Genomic DNA, 19,609 nt, shown 5'->3' on the forward strand with positions numbered 1-19,609 from the left:
TTACCCCCGTTCACGCTCTAGTGACCCGCTCCGCTTGGTTTTTGCCTCCCAGTTCTCGCTATGCTTCAGTGCTCAACAGGCCTGCCTCTGCTGGTATTTCACATCCCAGCAATCTCATTGTTCAACGGTCACATCAGAAAGCTCCTCTGCCATCATTATATTTTCTAAAAGCTCCACGATTATCATGTCTCGGTTTGGTACAAATAGAACCGACCTTATTTCATGGAGTGGACAACAACTGGAAGGAGTGACCTGGTGACAACTTCTCCCATCCAGGGTTTGGAATGAAACTGAATTATAAATCCTGCTTTAAATCCCACATCAGCATGTAATTGTCATTCCCTGACAATGCACACTGAAGGGCCCATCAAATTTGAGATGAATCAAATGATGTATAATGGCTTGATGCATTAAAACCTTATGCCTGTGGATTAGGATAATGGCCCAGTGTTGTTACAGTGATGCCAAGAAGATTCAAACAGCATCATCTGTATAAGCTCCTGTGGAAAGAGCCATCCTAGTGCAGATGTGACCCCATCAATTCTGAGTGAGTGAAAAAGGCTGTATCGGCATAGAGAGAGCCATTTTATCACCATTGCATTACATTGCTGGCCATGAAATTTTATAGCATTAGTGATTTTGTATCAAATAATCATGAAACAAAAATAAGCAAACATGGTTCACAAAAAAAACACCCATATTTCATCCAAAACTATTGTGCATTTTTTGACAGTGCATAAACTTTAATCTCAGCATACATAACATTTTGCCTCACAGTTCTTTATGAAAATCTTTTGACTGGTAAGTGACCTGAATTAATTCACTGTTCGAGAATGCAATATTGTCTTCTGCAACAATATGACAAAGAGAACAAAAACTAATAACGACAATATCTTTCTTCTTAATATTATACACTCTCACCCTAACTGTAAGCAGCAGCCACGAAATATGAAAAAGTGAAAACTGTCACAAGAACTGCTGAAATCTAACCTAGAAGCTATTTTTAATGTATTGATAAAAACTCTAAAACAGATTAGTATTTAAATAGATGCTGGCTATATGTTTCAACATGCGTTTGGTAACACATTAAAACAACGCATATTAATAAGAAATTGGAAAATATTATGCAATTTCTAAAAAGATCAGTTGTTGCACATTTAATTATGAATATAAAGATGTACTCATTAAAGTTGCAAGTATTTGAATGCACATTAACAAAGTTTGTGAGAGTTTAAACGCATAAAATAGCACCATAATGCAAACTGAAAATGCAGAACATTTGCGCTTTTCCCAAAATCTTTGGATAATTCCCTGACAAAACTATCGTTCTCCTCTAATCTCTCATGATGCTTTATTCGATCATTGTCAAAGTCCTTTGGTTCCATCTACTCCGCCTCTTTGGAAGCACTTTAGTTTTCCTTCGGAGTGAGTCAGAAGAAGCGCAACCCCACTGAGGAACTCCAGCAAGACTTCACGCGTAAAAGCTTCGGGATATACGCACACAAGCCTCGAGACCGCACCAGCTCCTTTCGCACACATAAATTATGGGACGTGCAACTAACACTAGTTGACAAGGGGACACTTGGATAGAGAGCGCGCGCAAAGCATGGCTTGGATACGCACATGTGTTTTCCTCTCTTGGTAAGTAGCAAAGTGCTTGTATCGGACTTTGCATGCGTGTTTATTTTTCTGCTTTGCTTGTTCATGTGTGAAAATGGAAATAAAGTTTTGAGTCTGTTTACAGTGTTGGTCAGGTGTTTGCAAATCCACCAGCCGAGACGAGGATATATTTGGATAACATTACGCGCGTTTTGGATAGATTATTAGATGGATATGACAACAGACTGCGACCTGGATTTGGAGGTAGGCAAGTGCTGGAATCACTTTACATATTAAAGTCTTACTTTAGGGAGTTGAATCCAATTTACACAAAAAAAATTACATTTCACTGTAAATGATTCTGGTCTTTGCGTTTGAGACTTCATCAAGTTCTTAATCAGAAACTGCCTTATCGCTTTGCAAGATTATTTTGTTTAATGTGTTCTGTGTAATGAATAAACTAAGATTTTTTTTCTTTATTTCAAACTAATTCAATTTTATTATTTATGTATTTAAAAAATAAACTGTAGGACCTGTCACAGAGGTTAAAACGGACATCTTTGTCACCAGCTTTGGTCCAGTTTCTGATGTGGAAATGGTATGTGAGTAAAACAGTCATATGTATGATACAAGTAAACATGCATACAAACATAAATCCACCGTAATTGCATGTTTTCTGTGCCCACTGTCTCTAGTCATGTCGGCCCTGGCTTCATTATTCTGACATTTGTGCAGGATGTCATTACAGCAGCTTAGGGATTTTAATCTGGCTGACAATCCCTGACAGTGAGGGTCCCGGCTCGGCTTTCTTTCCTCTGTTACACACTACACTATTTTTCTACAGTGTGCAAAGCCACCTCGCTTGCCATGTGATCCACTGTGACAATCCGAAAGACAGTATAGATAAGTCTCCGCCAAGATAAAGCATAAAAAATATCACTCCAGAGTGAACTTTGCTGATGTGGTTGTTTTTTTTTGCATGCCCTGCACACATAAGTTTGATTTGTGTTTATTTAAAACTGCAGTCATGTGTATATCTTCTAAAACCCTTAAAACAATCTCTTAGGAATACACAATGGATGTGTTTTTTCGGCAAACGTGGATGGACGACCGGCTGAAATTTGAGGGCCCCATTGAGATCCTGCGTCTCAACAACCTAATGGTCAGCAAAATCTGGACACCGGACACTTTCTTCCGAAATGGCAAACGTTCTATTTCGCACAACATGACCACTCCCAACAAGCTGTTCCGCATCATGCAGAACGGAACTATTCTGTACACCATGAGGTAACCTGCGTGCCAAAACATTTGCTCTCCAAGTCAAAGATGCACCGCAGACTTGCTATTCTATGCTATTATGTGCCATGTACTGGTTAACTGTAACTATAATATAATGTATACTTAAAATTGTAAATGCTGATAATAGAAGTTGTAGGGGGAAGTGTATAAAATCAGTGCAAAACAACATTAAAGACACGGTTCAGCCAAAAATTTAAATCCTGTCATCATTTACTCACCCTCATGTTGTTCCAAACCTATATGATTTTTTTCTTCTGATGAACACAAAAGAAGATATTTTGAAGAATGTTGCAGTTGCTGGTAGCCATTTACTTCTATAGCATTTCCATTCGATACTATGGAAGTCAATGGTCTTCAAAATATCTTTAATTGTGTTCAACAGACTTTATTTTAAGGTCCAATTCTCGCTATTAACAAACCATTAACTGTGACTTTTGTGTCAATAAACTCCTAATTTACTGCTTATTAACAGTTAGTACAGTAGTTGTTAAGTTTAGGTATTGGGTCGGATTAGGGATGTAGAATATGCTCATGCAGTATATGTGCTTTATAAGTACTAATAAACAGCCAATTTGTTAATAATAGGCATGCTAATAAGCAACTAGTTAATAGTGAGAATTGGTCCCTATACTAAAGTGTTACCAAAAAAATCACATAGGTTTGGAACAAGATTGACAGAATTTTTGGGTGAGCTGTCCCTTTAATGCAAATGCAAAATGAAGGATTTTCCCATATGGGGGTGCTCACTGTGTATAGAGTTTAAGAAATCATTTGTTATTTCACATAAATTAAAAGTGATGCTTTTATTGTTTTCAGGTTAACCATCAATGCTGAGTGTCCCATGCGGCTGATCAATTTTCCAATGGATGGACATTCATGTCCTTTGAAATTTGGCAGCTGTAAGTATGTTGAAAATGCCACATATTTCCTCTGAAGGGATTTACTGGTATGACTGACTTCAGTCTGGATATGTGTGAATATAGATGCCTACCCAATGAGTGAGATTGTTTACACATGGAAGAAAGGGCCCTTATTTTCAGTGGAGGTCCCTCAGGAGAGTTCCAGTCTGCTACAGTATGATCTCATTGGACAGACGGTGTCTAGTGAGAGGCTGAAGTCAAACACAGGTATGCGCTTTGAGACGTATGATTCAGTGAGAAATGTTTTCTGGTTTAACAATTCTGACAGCATTTCTTAATGCAAACCTCTTAAAACATTGTCATGATGGGTTGAAAATGTGCTGATGTATTTTTCTATTTGTCTTGAATGCATTTCTACAGAATCTATGGTTTGTAGTTAAGGATTGCCTATTCCACTGATCTCTCACAGGTGAATACATAGTCATGACGGTGTACTTCCACCTGCAGAGGAAAATGGGTTTCTTCTTAATCCAGACATACATCCCGTGCATTATGACGGTGATCCTAGCACAGGTCTCCTTCTGGATCGACAAGGAGTCAGTACCGGCCAGAACTGTGTTTGGTAAGCCTCTGTTTTTATTTCCTTTTTAATTGTTCATTAGCTGGACTCACTGCACAGGCACCAATATGCTAATACTAAAGTGCATGGCATTGTATGCATACAAAATCAGATCTGGAATGAGAACTTGTATTTTAGACCTAGTGAGCAGCAGCATTTTAAGGCTCAATAGAACATAGTTTCCTGACGTTAAGGTTGTTCTAAAAGGTAGGCAGCAACATTATGTCTTCTAAGATCATTATGTATTCCATTCTAATGTATTCCTCACACAGAATGCAATCCTAGCATGCATAGCAACAAGCTCAGTGAAAAAAATCCAGGCAGTGGACGAAGTGATAGAAATTACTTATAAGTAATCAGTACCATTTAAACAGACTAAAGTGAGGACTACTGAATTATTTTACTAAGGCTATTTCACCAATTTATTCTTTGTTCATAATTAACTCACTAATGCTAAACATTGTGAGTTGCTGCATGATATCGGCTGTTACAAATCAGTCACTTTTGAGGCTCAGTTTCAGTTAGGATTCTGTTTTAAAAGGCAGCAGTCTATGTAGGCTGTAGAGTGTAAGGCGGCTCACTAAGTTTTGGAACTGAGCCACAGAAAGCAGGTGGTGTTTGTATTTTAAACACAACAGATTTGAAACAAATGAATCTATATAGGTACAGTACAATTTAAAGTGAAGAGCTGTGAATTGCAAGACCAATTCAGAACATTCTCAATAAAATTGTGCCATCATAAATATCCATCAAAGTCTTTCTTCATAAACAGAAAAGAAACCAGATGAATTTGCTAAGCAGTCATTTATAACTTGATGAGATGATGCACATTTTCTGTTGTCTTCTTATGTAGATTGCTTCATTATCTTAATGCACTCTTCTTGGCAGCTGTTGGCGAAGGTCCTAAATCACTTAAAGTGCCTTGGCCCTTGTTCTGTGGTGGTGTAGGATAAAAGCAAACATATTGAGATCCTCTTCCTTACCTTCCTCTGCTTGCCCTCCTTTCCAAAGAGAAACACGAGAAGAATAATCAATTTTTCAGAGGATGCAAATATATATTTTTTACTGTTATTTTATTTTAACTTTGACTGAACCAGACTGCTGCGCTTTAAAGTTGCAGACTCTTAACTTTTACTTCGTCTTCATTGCTGTTTCGGCTGATTAATTTGGTATGCACGAATGAAGCATCTGTCTTTGTGGTCTCTCTCTTGTGTTTGAATGGGGCCATTAGAATGAGCTTATTGGGCAATTAGGAGTGTATCAGTCTATAACCTACAGCTAAAGTTTTTCTCTTTGTGAAAAACACATCAGCATGAAACAATTAAAGCCTGTGCAAGCTGTCATATTCAATTTGCATAAGAGGGTGAAACGGTTTTGGAATCATATTTGACTTTTTTAATGTAATATGTCTTGTTTGGGGCACTATATATCCAAACTCTCATAGAAACTAATGCAAAGATTGCGATAATAAAGATTTTTTAATAAAGTTGCCTGCAGACTTAAAGGAATAGTTCACCTTCTGTCGTCATTAATCACCCTCAAGTCCTTTTTTGAACATAAAAAAAGATATTTTAAAGATTGTGGGTAACCAAACACTTGACGGTAGCCATTGACTTCCATAGTACATAAAAAAACATTCTTCAAAGTATTGTGTTCAATAGAAGATTCATACAGGTTTGGAACGACACGAGGTTGAGTAAATGATGACAGATCTTTCATTTTTGGGTGAACTATCTTTAAATGGGCTAATTGGGATATATTTTGCTGATAAAGTCACAACTTTAGTAAAAACAAATTGGCTTCGCTCCTTACGAGGTGTGAGAAGAGATGTTTCTGCAAGCAAACACCGCTCATGTGGAGAGGTGAGCAACCTACAGCATGTTTCTCAGTTCTGTCTCACTTCTGAGGTGAAAGTGTTATTCCCGTGAAAAGATATGTGAAAGAAAACTTAACACGGTGTAAAAAGAAATGAAGTGAGAGTTCTAACAAATGTAGAGATGAATAGGCAGAGGCACTCACTGTCCATATCCATTGTAGTTGCTCTACATCACAATCTTCTTCCACTAAAAGCTGAAATGTCCCAGAGCATTGGGTTCAGAGATGTAACTGACCGAGGTTAATTTGGACCAACTTTTTACCCTTAAAAGCATTCTTTTGCCCCTAGGAGTTTTGTTTGTGCCTTTGCTTTATACATTTCCAGTCATGCTAAGGATCCGTTAAACGTGTTCTCTTGTAAATCGTATCTGTCTAGATGTTAACCTTTAATTTGAAGCTGAAGTTGAATATTCAGTGAGTTTTTAAATTAGATTGTGGAGACGAAAGCTCAAGTTATATTTATCTGTGAAAGACATCAGTTTGATAGGACCATGAGGATGAAAAGAGTAAATGAGCTATGTGGATATTTATTATAGTAGTTATGAGTGTTACTTACGAGACCGGAGTTGATTTATTCAAGTACATTGCTTTTAGACATAATATGTTCATGTCTCTTCTGTAAGGAATTATACTGGGCTGCATTTCCCAAAAGCATTGTGTGCAGATTGTAAAGATGCATGTGGCTTCTACAGTCTACTTAGGCTATAATGATGCTTTTGGGAAACCCAGCTTTGTGTATTGGACATCTATCAGATTCTATTGAACACCTGAGAAAAGAGCTGTTCAAAAAAGATAGCTCAGAATAATACTGTAAGTCTCTTTAACTGTATGAAAACAGTAATAATGATCCGGTTCAATTAATTTAACCAGTGCAATTACCGCTTTAAGTAAATAAATCAATCATTTAAAAAAAAACTCATCCTAGCATTGTGGCTTTAAAATATGCATCAGGTTATGCTGCATAAAAGTGCATTTACAAACTCAAGCCTTTACATTCCAAGTCTTCAGAACACTTATGGTAGCTTTAAGGAAATGGCTATTCACTGATGTTGTCATGCACTGAAAATATTCCCCTCTGCTCTCAAATCTCACATGCAATTTGAATACATTCATGTTCAGTTGTGACACATCAGTTCTGTGAAGCAATGCTGTTTGGCATCATTACTGTTCAACCTGGCATCCCTCCACCATATCTGCTGTATCAACTATTTTGTTATTCTTTTATAGCACTTTTTGTCATTTGGAGCTTGACAACCCCAGTTCACCATTCAAGCAATCATACAGGTTTGGAGTTAACAAACGATGATTCAGGTGAAATATTTCTTTAAGGCCTAGTGTTTATGTTTATGTTTATTCAGCTAGTGAATTGTATTACTGGGTGCTACAAGCAAACTTGATCACTAGACAGCTCAGCTTCCCATAAGGTTAATTTATAATGGACTGCTGTTATGTCTCTATTGGGCTTAGTCATCTAGAATCAAGCTTTGTGCTTGCCATATAATGTCAGTGTCTCTATTAAGACCTGGGTATGTTTCATCGTTACTGTCTCATAGCAGATACTCCCTCTCTTGAATGTGGTCTCTCCTTGGGTGAGAAAACGTATCTAATTTCTATCTGCTCGACCCATTGACACCATGAGCAGCCCTATAGATCACCCACAGCAGTCCAACAAAAACACAGCAAGCCAGTCCTGATGTGGATGGCTTGGCAGATTGTATGAGCAATACCTTTGCCCTCAAAGTAACAGGTTTTGAGAAGATGGGGCATAGTGTGGTGAAAAAAGCAGAAAGACCAGATTTGTTTTACTTATGTGAGATGTATATTTTAAACTGAATCTTAGGAAATGGAAAGTAAAGTGACAGCATGACTTGATATGTCATAGAGTTTGCTCTCAACAGAAAATAATGAAAGTTGCAACCCAGGCTCATTCAGTAATCTAGACCGCCAAGACGATGCAATGTTGCAGTTATGGATTTAATTTACTTAAAACTTTGTCTGTTCAGATTTTCACCAAACAGAAATTCATCTTTGACACTGGCATCTTGACAACTAGACAACTTATTTGCTTCCTTGATTATTTGTGTTCATGTATCATTGTTAAACTACCGTGCCACAAAACAATAGTGTGTGTTTGAATGCCTTCGATCATTGATCTTTATAGACCATGGTCAGGGTCTTCCGATCAATATTAAAATTCCTTAACTTCCGGAGTAGACCTAGACATTGTCTTGCCTTCTTATGAATGTGTTCCACATTTTCCTGTCATTAATAATTGTGGCCAAATATTTAGAATTTGAAACTTGCTCTACATTGGTACCCTTAATAGTAACTTGTTTATATGAACATTCAACCATTCCTGTCCTTCTTTGATCCCCGCAACATAATTCCTTGTTTTTTTTAATGTTCAACAGTAGATTAATTATGTACTATTGTCAAACCACTTAACAAGATTTCCAATGTACTCAAAACAAGTTGGACTATTGACATCCATTTGACAGAGAAATAAGAACCAAGTCATCAGTGTATCCAACACGGTATTGTTCCAAACATTAAGAAAAGATGAACTCAATGAAATATAAAAAGGCCATTCTTTTCTCATAAAATAAAAACCCCTTGCCTTTGGGTTACTATTTTATAAATATATTTTATTAAATGAAGCAACACTTGTCAAACAGATGCACTCCTTTAGATGTGAAATAAAATATGACAAAGTTATTCAATAATGTTATCTGCCATCTCTTCACTTTGAATCTCAAAGGCTTTCCAGCCCTTACTGAACTAATGCCTATTATTTATCCTGGAGCTTTTCCATGTGAGTTCATGCAGAGCTTTGAGTAAATGACCTATTCAATAGAGCTAACACGCACCAGCGGCCCATTGGTCTCTATGATCCTTTATAAAATAACTGTACACTGCCCCCCACCCTGCATTTTCCCATCAGCCCCTTTATGTTGGTGCTCAGAAACATGGGAGAAATGATCCAACTGCATGTTCTTTTAATAATAACAACAAGAGTAAAGCAAAAATGCGAAACGAGAAACAGAACTGAGTTCACCAGCATGACATCCATACAAGCACAAGACCAGACCAGAAACACGGGAAACACAATTTATACAAACGAGAAAACAGAACATGTGCAAACAATCAGGGAAAACAGAAACACTAGGCAAAACTACAAACTAAGAATCTGCATAAAACTAGAACACTGACACTTCTCTTGTTGGACTCAAGGTGTTGTCATATCATAACAACTAGAAAGATATAGCTTTCAAACATTTTTATCTTCTCTGAAAGATATAGCTTTCGTACTGCAGCTTTCATACTCATTTTAGGATGATTGAAAACCACTAAATGAATGCATACTTTACTGATATCACTGCTATCACGATATCCCTGTCTAAAAATCCTGGTGCCTTTTGGTTTTACAAATTACAAATTTCAACCACATGAATAATTGGCCTTCCTTTGAATTGTAGTAACACATAAACATCATATGAGGAAGGGGATAAAAAGGCTGCACTTCAAATAAATGTCCTTAAATGTGTGTTGCCTGAGACAGTGTCATTAGTCTGATGAAATGCATTAACAGAAAATGTTTTAAATGCTCCCAGACAATTTTCGGTAACACTTTAGTTTAGGGACCAATTCTCACTATTAACTAGTTGCTTATTAGCATGCATATTACTTGGATATTGGCTGTTTATTAGTACTTATAAAGCACATATCAGTGTCTTATTCTGCATGATCATATTTTAGATCCCTTAATCTTACCCCATGCCTAAACTTAACAACTACCTTACTAGTTTATTATTAGTTTATTGAGGCAAAAGTCATAGCCAATAGTTAATTAATAGTGAGAATTGGTCCCCATAAGAAAAAAATCAAGAGTTTTTCATCGTTCAGAAAGTTTAGTTGCAGTTGTGCAATTTTTACTTCTTTTTTTGTTGTTGTTAATGTTTAGGATTGGGTTGAACTGAGGCAAGTTGAACCTAATTGACTGAGAACAGAACGGGAATTTTAACTAGACTTACTAAGATCAGTCAAGCTAACTGGATTCTTTTTTCTTTTCTTTTCTTTTTTTTCATGTATTCTCGACAGGCATCACCACAGTACTAACCATGACCACGCTGAGCATTAGCGCTCGTCACTCGTTACCCAAGGTCTCCTATGCCACCGCCATGGACTGGTTCATCGCCGTCTGCTTCGCGTTCGTCTTCTCAGCCCTTATCGAGTTCGCTGCTGTCAACTATTTCTCCACCTTGCAGGCCAATAAGGAACTTCGGCGGGCCAACATGGCCTGTGCTGCGGCCAGAAGTGATGGAGAAGTTGTTACGGTAATTCTTTAGGCCTCCATTTATTCCAGCCTCTCTCCCTTTCATGGTTAGCTGATAACAGGCACACTAGACGAAAGGAGACAGCCAGTGGCCTCCCTAGCCATTTTACTGCTGCAGATTATATAATCAGTTCAATGTAGCAAAACATCCAAGCGAAAGCATGCCAGGCTCAAAGCGAGGAGATCTATCCTGTGTCTCGCATGATTGCTGTTGGGGGTAGATGCAATGCCATCGTACTCTTGCCCGGAGTGAATAAATTAATGTGTGAAGTCACAGCCTGAGTTCCACTGCATGTAAAGTCACAGGCATAACCACAGAGACTGTATCTCAGTTCTGTGCATGGTATAAACTCAGTATTGTAGCAGTGTGGATTGGAAGTGCTTCTTTTGACAAAAGACTTGTGTAAAAACAGCTCTACAGTAACTGGCTCATGACATGATCGTCCCATACAAGTGTTACTTTTTACTTTTCCAGCAGGTTTCCTGAATACTCCGCTGTGAGAACTGGTCCCTAAACTAAAGTGCTACCTAATTTGGATATTTAAATTTCCAAGTTTCCAATATCTAAGTTTCTAATTCTTGAACAGGGTAGAAAAATGTTTTTTAGGGTAATTACTAAGAGATCACCATTTACCCAGTTGATTAATCACAGACAGTTGCTTTGTATTACAAGTTTTCTGAAATGGTAAATAAATATAGATAAATATGATTATTATTAAATTCAATATGCACTAATTTGCATACATTTCCAGAACAGAAATCTAAATATTGGATAGAGACATTTTTAAAAACTTGTTTCATTTTGTTGACTTATTAGAGTTAAAGGTTTTCACAGAGATTTCTCTTTTTTTATCACTCCATAAATCTAAAATAATGTCAATAGCCAGAAGAAAAAAAGGGTAATTACTAAGAGATCACCATTTACCCAGTTGATTAATCACAGACAGTTGCTTTGTATTACAAGTTTTCTGAAATGGTAAATAAATATAGATAAATATGAATAAATAAATATGGAGATTAGGCATTATTAAATTCAATATGCACTAATTTGCATACATTTCCAGAACAGAAATCTAAATATTGGATAGAGCCATTTTTAAAAACTTGTTTCATTTTGTTGACTTATTAGAGTTAAAGGTTTTCACAGAGATTTCTCTTTTTTTATCACTCCATAAATCTAAAATAATGTCAATAGCCAGAAGAAAAAACCATTGTGTATGAAAGTGCTATTGAATTAGATATTTCTGGATTAGTGGATGACTGAGAAAACTGCCTTTAAATATATTTAAATTGTATGTATTGTAATTGAAATCTAGAGGTGTACAGTAAATAGATTAAGTGTAATAAATAAGCATTTTGGATGTTTATGTTCCACTAGTTCGAAATAAGACAGCAAATTGAAGCAAAATAGCCAAAATTGACCAGTGCCTAAAAAAAAATTTTTTTAAAAAGTGGTCTTGCTTTAAAAAAAAAATTCGGTAGTTTGTTTTTCTGAAGCTTCTTTAAAACACATTGCTTCAACATGTCAGCTTCTCGCTCAACCAATGGCAGCAGTAAGCAAATCTGGAGCTAAAAAGATTAAATAAGCATATATGATGGCTCTTTTGGAGAACAGTGCAATGGGCAAATTGAAGCAAAATAGCCAAAATTGACCAGTGCCTAAAAAAAATTTTTTTTTTAAAAAGTGGTCTTGCTTTAAAAAAAAATTCGGTAGTTTGTTTTTCTGAAGCTTCTTTAAAACACATTGCTTCAACATGTCAGCTTCTCGCTCAACCAATGGCAGCAGTAAGCAAATCTGGAGCTAAAAAGATTAAATAAGCATATATGATGGCTCTTTTGGAGAACAGTGCAATGATGCACATTAAGGAACTACATGTAAAGAGCCAGAGAAGGGTGTGAATGTCTCATTGCCTTGTGTATTTAGCTTGAGTTAGGTGCTGCCTGTTGCGGTGTCAAAAATAGCTGCGATATTATGGCAGCGTGAGCCAGGTGCTCCCTGGGTGACACAGTGATCTGCAGCTGACACTCACAGCTTGGAAACCTGCTCAATGATGGAACCGAGTCAAAGCTGTTGCTCCATGCCAAAACTTTCCCCAGCTGGGAAAAGGCTAAGGCGCTGCAAACAAAAGCCATGAATAACCTTGTTCACTCAGAGCCAAGACTAATTCAAGTTCATTTTACATATGTTATTGTTGCCCACCTGCTCTAAATATCATATTTAGTGGTTACGACCTACTAATAATATTACATTATATGTTGCCCACAACATTTCGGTAACACTTTAGGGACCAGTTTTGGAGAACAGTGCAATGATGCACATTAAGGAACTACATGTAAAGAGCCAGAGAAGGGTGTGAATGTCTCATTGCCTTGTGTATTTAGCTTGAGTTAGGTGCTGCCTGTTGCGGTGTCAAAAATAGCTGCGATATTATGGCAGCGTGAGCCAGGTGCTCCCTGGGTGACACAGTGATCTGCAGCTGACACTCACAGCTTGGAAACCTGCTCAATGATGGAACCGAGTCAAAGCTGTTGCTCCATGCCAAAACTTTCCCCAGCTGGGAAAAGGCTAAGGCGCTGCAAACAAAAGCCATGAATAACCTTGTTCACTCAGAGCCAAGACTAATTAAAGTTCATTTTACATATGTTATTGTTGCCCACCTGCTCTAAATATCATATTTAGTGGTTACGACCTACTAATAATATTACATTATATGTTGCCCACAACATTTCGGTAACACTTTAGGGACCAATTCTCACTAGTTGCTTATTAGCATGCATATTATTAGCATTTTGGCTGTTTATTAGTACTTATAAAGCACATATTAATGCATTATTCTGCATAACCATATTCGACATCATTAATCCACTCCACACCTAAACTTAACAACTACCTTACTAACTATTAATAAGCAGCAACTTAGGAGTTTATTGAGGTAAAAGTCGTAGTTAATAGTTAATAGTGAGAATTGGACCTTAAAATAAAGTGTGGCCAACAGTTCTTTATAGAGACATTGACTGGTTGAATTTCGGTGAGTTAGCCTCCATGAGAAAAAAAAATAAAAAAATAAAATAAAATTGCAGATACTGGGGCTCCTTGAAACAAATACACACAGAGCCAAAGAATAGCATAGTGCATCAATTTACATTGTGTATAAAACTGGAAAATGCAAGTTTGCTTTAATGAAGCAGTATAACTCTCACAGCTCTTCAAACCTAGTCAACACTGCTACAACATCACTACACAACCCTCCCTAAAGGGGCTTTCTATTACAACAAATGTACCTTTGCAACAAAATCAAAAGAAACACTACAAGGGTGGATGTTATTATATTCATGCTGTATTTGTTTGTTTGTATCACTGGAGCAAAAAGGAATCACTGTAATAACATTTTCTGTGGTCTGTCATTACACCTGTTTCCCTGCTAGTCCGTGTTCCAAACTTAAATGTGAAAAGCGTCCATTGTGTCACCAGTCAAGCAGTTTGATAACGGTTCGCTTGTTCTCATCTCACAAATGAATCTGTGTGTGTGTAGAATCCTCTGGACCCTGGAGGTGTGCTGAAGAAAAGGCTGAACTCTCTCTCTCAAAGAGATGCTCCTGACAAGTTCTCCAGAGCACCACAGCCTGATCTCCATCAGCAAGGCTCCACTGTCCCTGCCAACAACATGCTGGCAACTAGTATTATTGACAAGTACTCACGCATCCTTTTTCCTCTGTCCTTTGGGGCCTTCAACCTGGTCTACTGGATTGTCTATCTCACCAAAGACACCATGGAGTCCAGGTAGGAGCTCTGTTGGTTCGGTAGAACTTGCTTTTTCATTCTTTCTAAGAATATAAAGAACTGTGTAGGTCAAAAAAAAATTGTTTTTTCTTTTGACACGGGTGGTCCAGACTTCAAAACTGGTCTGTGTACAACTTTTAATAAACAAAGCAAAATTGCTACTGCAAAGCAGTGGATGTATATCAGAAACCCAACATAGGCTCATTGGAAATACGTGCTTGTGGCGACGTTTCTGCAACATCAATATTACATGCCTTATTGCACGTTTCACGGCAGTTTCAAAGTGAAATGTCCGGTGAGTGACGCTAAAAGGTTAATGCACTATCGTGTTGTTGTAAAATAACAACCCCCCCCCCTCCTCTAAACACAACCCTAAACCTACCTGATAGTGTTAACGAATGCAAAAGGGATATAAAAACACATTCACTGATGCAACCGTGCTATTTTAACTTCCTTCTACACAGGTTTGATCTGTTTTGTCGAACTGTACAGTAGTTTTACAGGATTCGTACCGTATCGCGTGAGCTTCTGACAAACCTACTGCATTAGAAACCCCATACATATCAAGCTGTATGTGTGACGCTAACGGTATCAGTATCAGAAGTATCAGTTTCCAAATCTCACAGCATGTTAAAATCGTTTTGAAGTCATAACATAATATTGTAATTGTGTGAAAATTAGGCTTTCTTAATCAAAACTCTGTAAATCATAATTTGTGTGAAAAGGAATAAAAGTTGTCAGAGTTTCACTGCCTCTAATGTTTATTTTAACTGGAAACTGCAGCGATTCGTACATATAGGTACGTTTTTTGAGTTTTGCAGAAATGTAGGTAAAGGCACGTATCTCCAATGAGCCTGAGTAACAGAAACAAGGTCTTATTTGACTGCGTTTTGTAACATCACCGGGCTACAGAGTGAGGTGGAGTGTGTGTCTGCTGCTCTGAAGAACTTTGCCAGTGAACGTCGTCTCTACCAGTGTTTGCCACTGACTAGAGAAAAGCATTAAGCATGAACTAAATTGAGATGGCTCAAACAGAAAAAGGACTGGAGTGTATTTTGGTGTACTGAGTTCCTCCACAGTCCAAAAAGAGCATTCAGTAAAAGTACCATCTCATTCTCAAGTCTTAGAACCACATTTACAAAGGACTGTCCATATTTACATACAGTAAGTCATGTCTCTACAGTTATTAACATATTTTTTTGTTTTGTTACACTATACTATATTTGCATAACACTATACTTTGTGTTATATTCATTTGTTGTGTAAATTACACAAAGCTCAGTATATATATATATATATATATATATATAAAAATATTTTTTTTTTATTTTTTTTTTTATGCGTTTTGTTCATGCATTCACCACTGTTAGAGGTTTACCCAACTGTGATGACTTCAGCTTCTGAGAACCCCGGAAATGTCAAAAGCGTCAATGAGGAGAAAGTAGGATAGCTATTAATCGTCACATCTCATTTCCCATGCAAAGAAAGTAATTACATAGAAGCACAGCAGTAATAAATTAATTAATTAAAGCCCCATTTATTTCTAAAGGTCAGAAAAGGGTGATGGAAAAAGGTAATTAATAAAAAATTAATAATTTGTTACACAATTGGTTGGGAACATTTTTATTATATAGAAATAAACTCTTCCCCATAAATCTAAAAATCCTGCCATTCCATAATGTCTCAAAGAATTCAAAACTCTCAAAACTTTAGTGTCAGAGCAGGACAGTGTAAATTCAGCACAAGAATTCAGCATAAGTACAGTATATCATCCTGCCTGCGTGATGATACTGCTGTACTGTATAGAGAAAGAACGATGCTACATTATCTACTATTGCATGCTTGGCTGTTCGGGACAGTTCCTTCACAAATCCTCAAACAGTATGAGTTAGATGTGTCAATGACTGAATAGAATTAAAACATTTATTAATGACTTCTGTACTGCTGAACAGAAGAAAAGTTGTGAATTTTTATGATAGGACATGTATATTTCATAGAGATTTAATTCCTGGCAAATGCTGAGACAAATTTAGGCTTTCATGGAGCACATTTGTTCCCTGTCATTTTCTCGTTCGCCCCCTACTCTCTATTATATGATCATATTTTTCTCCTGAAGCCATGATCACTTATCATCTGTCATCACACACAAGAACCCTGTTATGTGCTTCTACCGTGGTGTTTCTGTGCAGCATTTGTCGAATATTCACTCTGACATAAATACGATTTCAGAGTTTAGGCAAAGGGGAAGATTATCATACAAGGTCATGACACACCAAACCGACAGTCGGTCGTTGGCCAAAGTCAGGCCGTCAGTGAGCGTCTGTCAGCCCAGTGCCCAGTGCTTTTTGGCTGATTGAGCGTGTTGAATCAGGGTTGAGACAGATCGCTCTGATTGGCTGTTCAGCTTAGCGAACCAGTGCATGAGAAGAAAAGCAAAAGCAAACGACGTAAAGAGGGCACACACTGAAAGACCTTCATCTTCTCTATGTATTCCAATAGATGATTATTTGATATTCTAGTCTGGAATGAGGAAGATGAAGACCGACTTATCAACATGATGCATATTCAAAATCGTAATAAAAAGCTGCTTAGTTTACGGCTTTGATTTCCTTTTTTGAACGACACGTATAAACGACTGCCACCTGCTGGTGTAGACAGGTATTTCTTCTCAGGCAGGCGCAGAACGTATATGTGCTAGCTGGCCGTTGGCTGTAGTCTTTGTGGTGTGTTTATATGCAACGTTTAGGCGCAGATGCAGGCCATGCTAGGTGACATCACAATCGGCTTTCGTCACTGCTATAGTTCTTTGATGTCGGTTTGGTGTGTCGCAGGCTTAAACCTTCCTCGGATGTTTTCCTTTGTTTTGATTCCACTGGATTATCTTCTTCTCCTTCTAATAAAGCCTGCAATTAGATCCACGACTTGTGAGGAAGTCTAATGTATGTATGGGTTGAAACAGCTGAGAACTTTAAAGGGGTCATATGATGCTGCTAAAAAGAACATTATTTTGTGTATTTGGTGTAATGAAATGTGTTTATGTGGTTTAAAGTTTAAAAAACACATTATTTTCCACATACTGTACATTATTGTTCCTCCTCTATGCCCCGCCTTTTTGAAACGCGTCAATTTTTACAAAGCTCATCGGTCTGAAAAGCGAGGTGTGCTCTGATTGGCCAGCTATCCAGTGTGTTGTGATTGGCCGAATACCTCAAGCGTGTGACGGAAATGTTACGCCCCTCACCATACTGTGATGATGCCCTGTCCGGCCGGAGCAACGAGACAAAAACATTAAAACCCATTACAAACGCATTATGCAAATCTTCCCACATAGTGATGTAGACATGTGGGGGCGTGTTAGAACGAGCCGTTTTAGGTAGGTGTGGCTGACTCTTAACTCTTATAAAGAATATCTCTTTGGATTTGAGACTTTAGTCTTTGCAACTTTACAGATCTTCTTTTATAAGAGAAAGGAAGAATTTAAATTGCATCGTATGACCCCTTTAAAAAAATGCCATTAAACACATTTTAGGTAAACTCAATTCAATATGTATAGCACTTTTCATAATGCATTTTTTTTAAAATTGTTTTTAGTGGTACGATCTGGAAGTAATCTCATAACCGGTCAGACATGTGTATCCTTATGGCAGTAGTATACAGTTATAAGATAATACAGGTTATGTGGCTAGTTAGCATCATGTATTCAGAATAACTGATCATGTAGACATAATGAATATTTTAGGCGATGAAAAGAGTTCGGTTCAATTCATTTCACGTTTATTTGTATAGAGCTTTCTACGATTGATATCGTTTCAGAGCAGCTTACAGCTTGTGATCATAATGATTACAATATAAGGATTGTATTTATCTAATCTTATATTGTATTAATTATTCTACATGAAAAATACATTGTAACTTGATTGAGCTAATAGATTAAATTTAATGTTGCTGTACTGAAATGTTTTTGTCATTGTTTACATAATATTCTAGAGATAAATAGTGTAATATTAAATGGTGTAATTTTGGAATGTCTAAAATGTGAAAGACTTTTGTTCCAAGAAGTTAATTAACATTCAGCTGATTGTTCCCAAACTGAACATGGGTCAGATTTTCACTGTCCTCATGTCACCTTTCTCTTTCCAAATCCAGAGAGAAAAAGAAATGAAAGAAAAAGGCCTCAAAGCCTCCATGAATGCGCTGCCACGGGACAAAAGGAAAATATGAGATACCTCGACTCTCTCATACACACACGTTCAGTATGTTGGTGCACGTCTGACATAGAAATCATAGTGGGCATTGCAGCCTGCCGGTGGCTGTTTAATGAATAGCTCCATTCAGGTGCAGACATTAAGGAGGCACATTGGCTGAGTTGTCGTGTGTGTGTGCACACATATGTGGCAGTTTCACAGAAGCTACCTGCGGGTGATAAGCTCTACGCTTTATTGCTCACTGGAGTGCCTGACGCGAGAGGAAGCGCTTTTCTCATAAATCAAAGGCAATAAATGTCAGCGCAGCCCGAAATCCCCCATTTTCCCATCTTCACGCGGGCCTTTGCCATAACTTTGGTGTAATGATCATTCAATTACTGCCCATCTTAGATATGTCAGGAAATGTTTGATGTGAGACTCAGAGACCTCTTCATGGATTCACACTCACATAGCACAGTCTGAGGTACCATAGTAGATGTTTGTTTGTGTGTATGTGTTTCTGTTTGCATTTGTTACCTATGTATTGCCAGGGCATCCGCTTGATTGATTGATTGATTGATTGATTGATTGATTGATTGATTGATTGATTGATTGATTGATTGATTGATTGATTGATTGATTGATTGATTGATTGATTGATTGATTGATTGATTGATTGATTGATTGATTGATTGATTGATTGATTGATTGATTGATTGATTGATTGATTGATTGATTGATTGATTGATTGATTGATTGATTGATTGATTGATTGATTGATTGATTGATTGATTGATTGATTGATTGATTGATTGATTGATTGATTGATTGATTGATTGATTGATTGATTGATTGATTGATTGATTGATTGATTGATTGATTGATTGATTGATTGATTGATTGATTGATTGATTGATTGATTGATTGATTGATTGATTGATTGATTGATTGATTGATTGATTGATTGATTGATTGATTGATTGATTGATTGATTGATTGATTGATTGATTGATTGATTGATTGATTGATTGATTGATTGATTGATTGATTGATTGATTG

The 19,609-nt window shown here is 37.1% G+C and overlaps 1 protein-coding gene across 1 annotated transcript in view; it reads left to right on the forward strand.

Annotated features, from left to right (window-relative positions):
• The first annotated feature begins 1,420 nt into the window (after positions 1–1,420).
• Positions 1,421–19,609, forward strand: part of LOC107572386 (gamma-aminobutyric acid receptor subunit alpha-6-like) — a 37,346-nt gene continuing 19,157 nt past the window's right edge. The window contains exons 1-9 of the mRNA XM_016258824.1: positions 1,421–1,641; positions 1,745–1,863; positions 2,130–2,197; positions 2,666–2,886; positions 3,715–3,797; positions 3,882–4,025; positions 4,228–4,380; positions 10,351–10,586; positions 14,119–14,366. Of these exons, the coding sequence (XP_016114310.1) occupies positions 1,607–1,641; positions 1,745–1,863; positions 2,130–2,197; positions 2,666–2,886; positions 3,715–3,797; positions 3,882–4,025; positions 4,228–4,380; positions 10,351–10,586; positions 14,119–14,366 (1,307 nt within the window). The 5' untranslated portion in view covers positions 1,421–1,606. The remainder of the gene's footprint in view (positions 1,642–1,744; positions 1,864–2,129; positions 2,198–2,665; positions 2,887–3,714; positions 3,798–3,881; positions 4,026–4,227; positions 4,381–10,350; positions 10,587–14,118; positions 14,367–19,609) is intronic.

The sequence above is a fragment of the Sinocyclocheilus grahami genome, unplaced genomic scaffold (assembly GCF_001515645.1).
Source record: "Sinocyclocheilus grahami isolate Dianchi unplaced genomic scaffold, SAMN03320097.WGS_v1.1 scaffold1742.1, whole genome shotgun sequence".
NCBI lineage: Eukaryota > Metazoa > Chordata > Actinopteri > Cypriniformes > Cyprinidae > Sinocyclocheilus > Sinocyclocheilus grahami.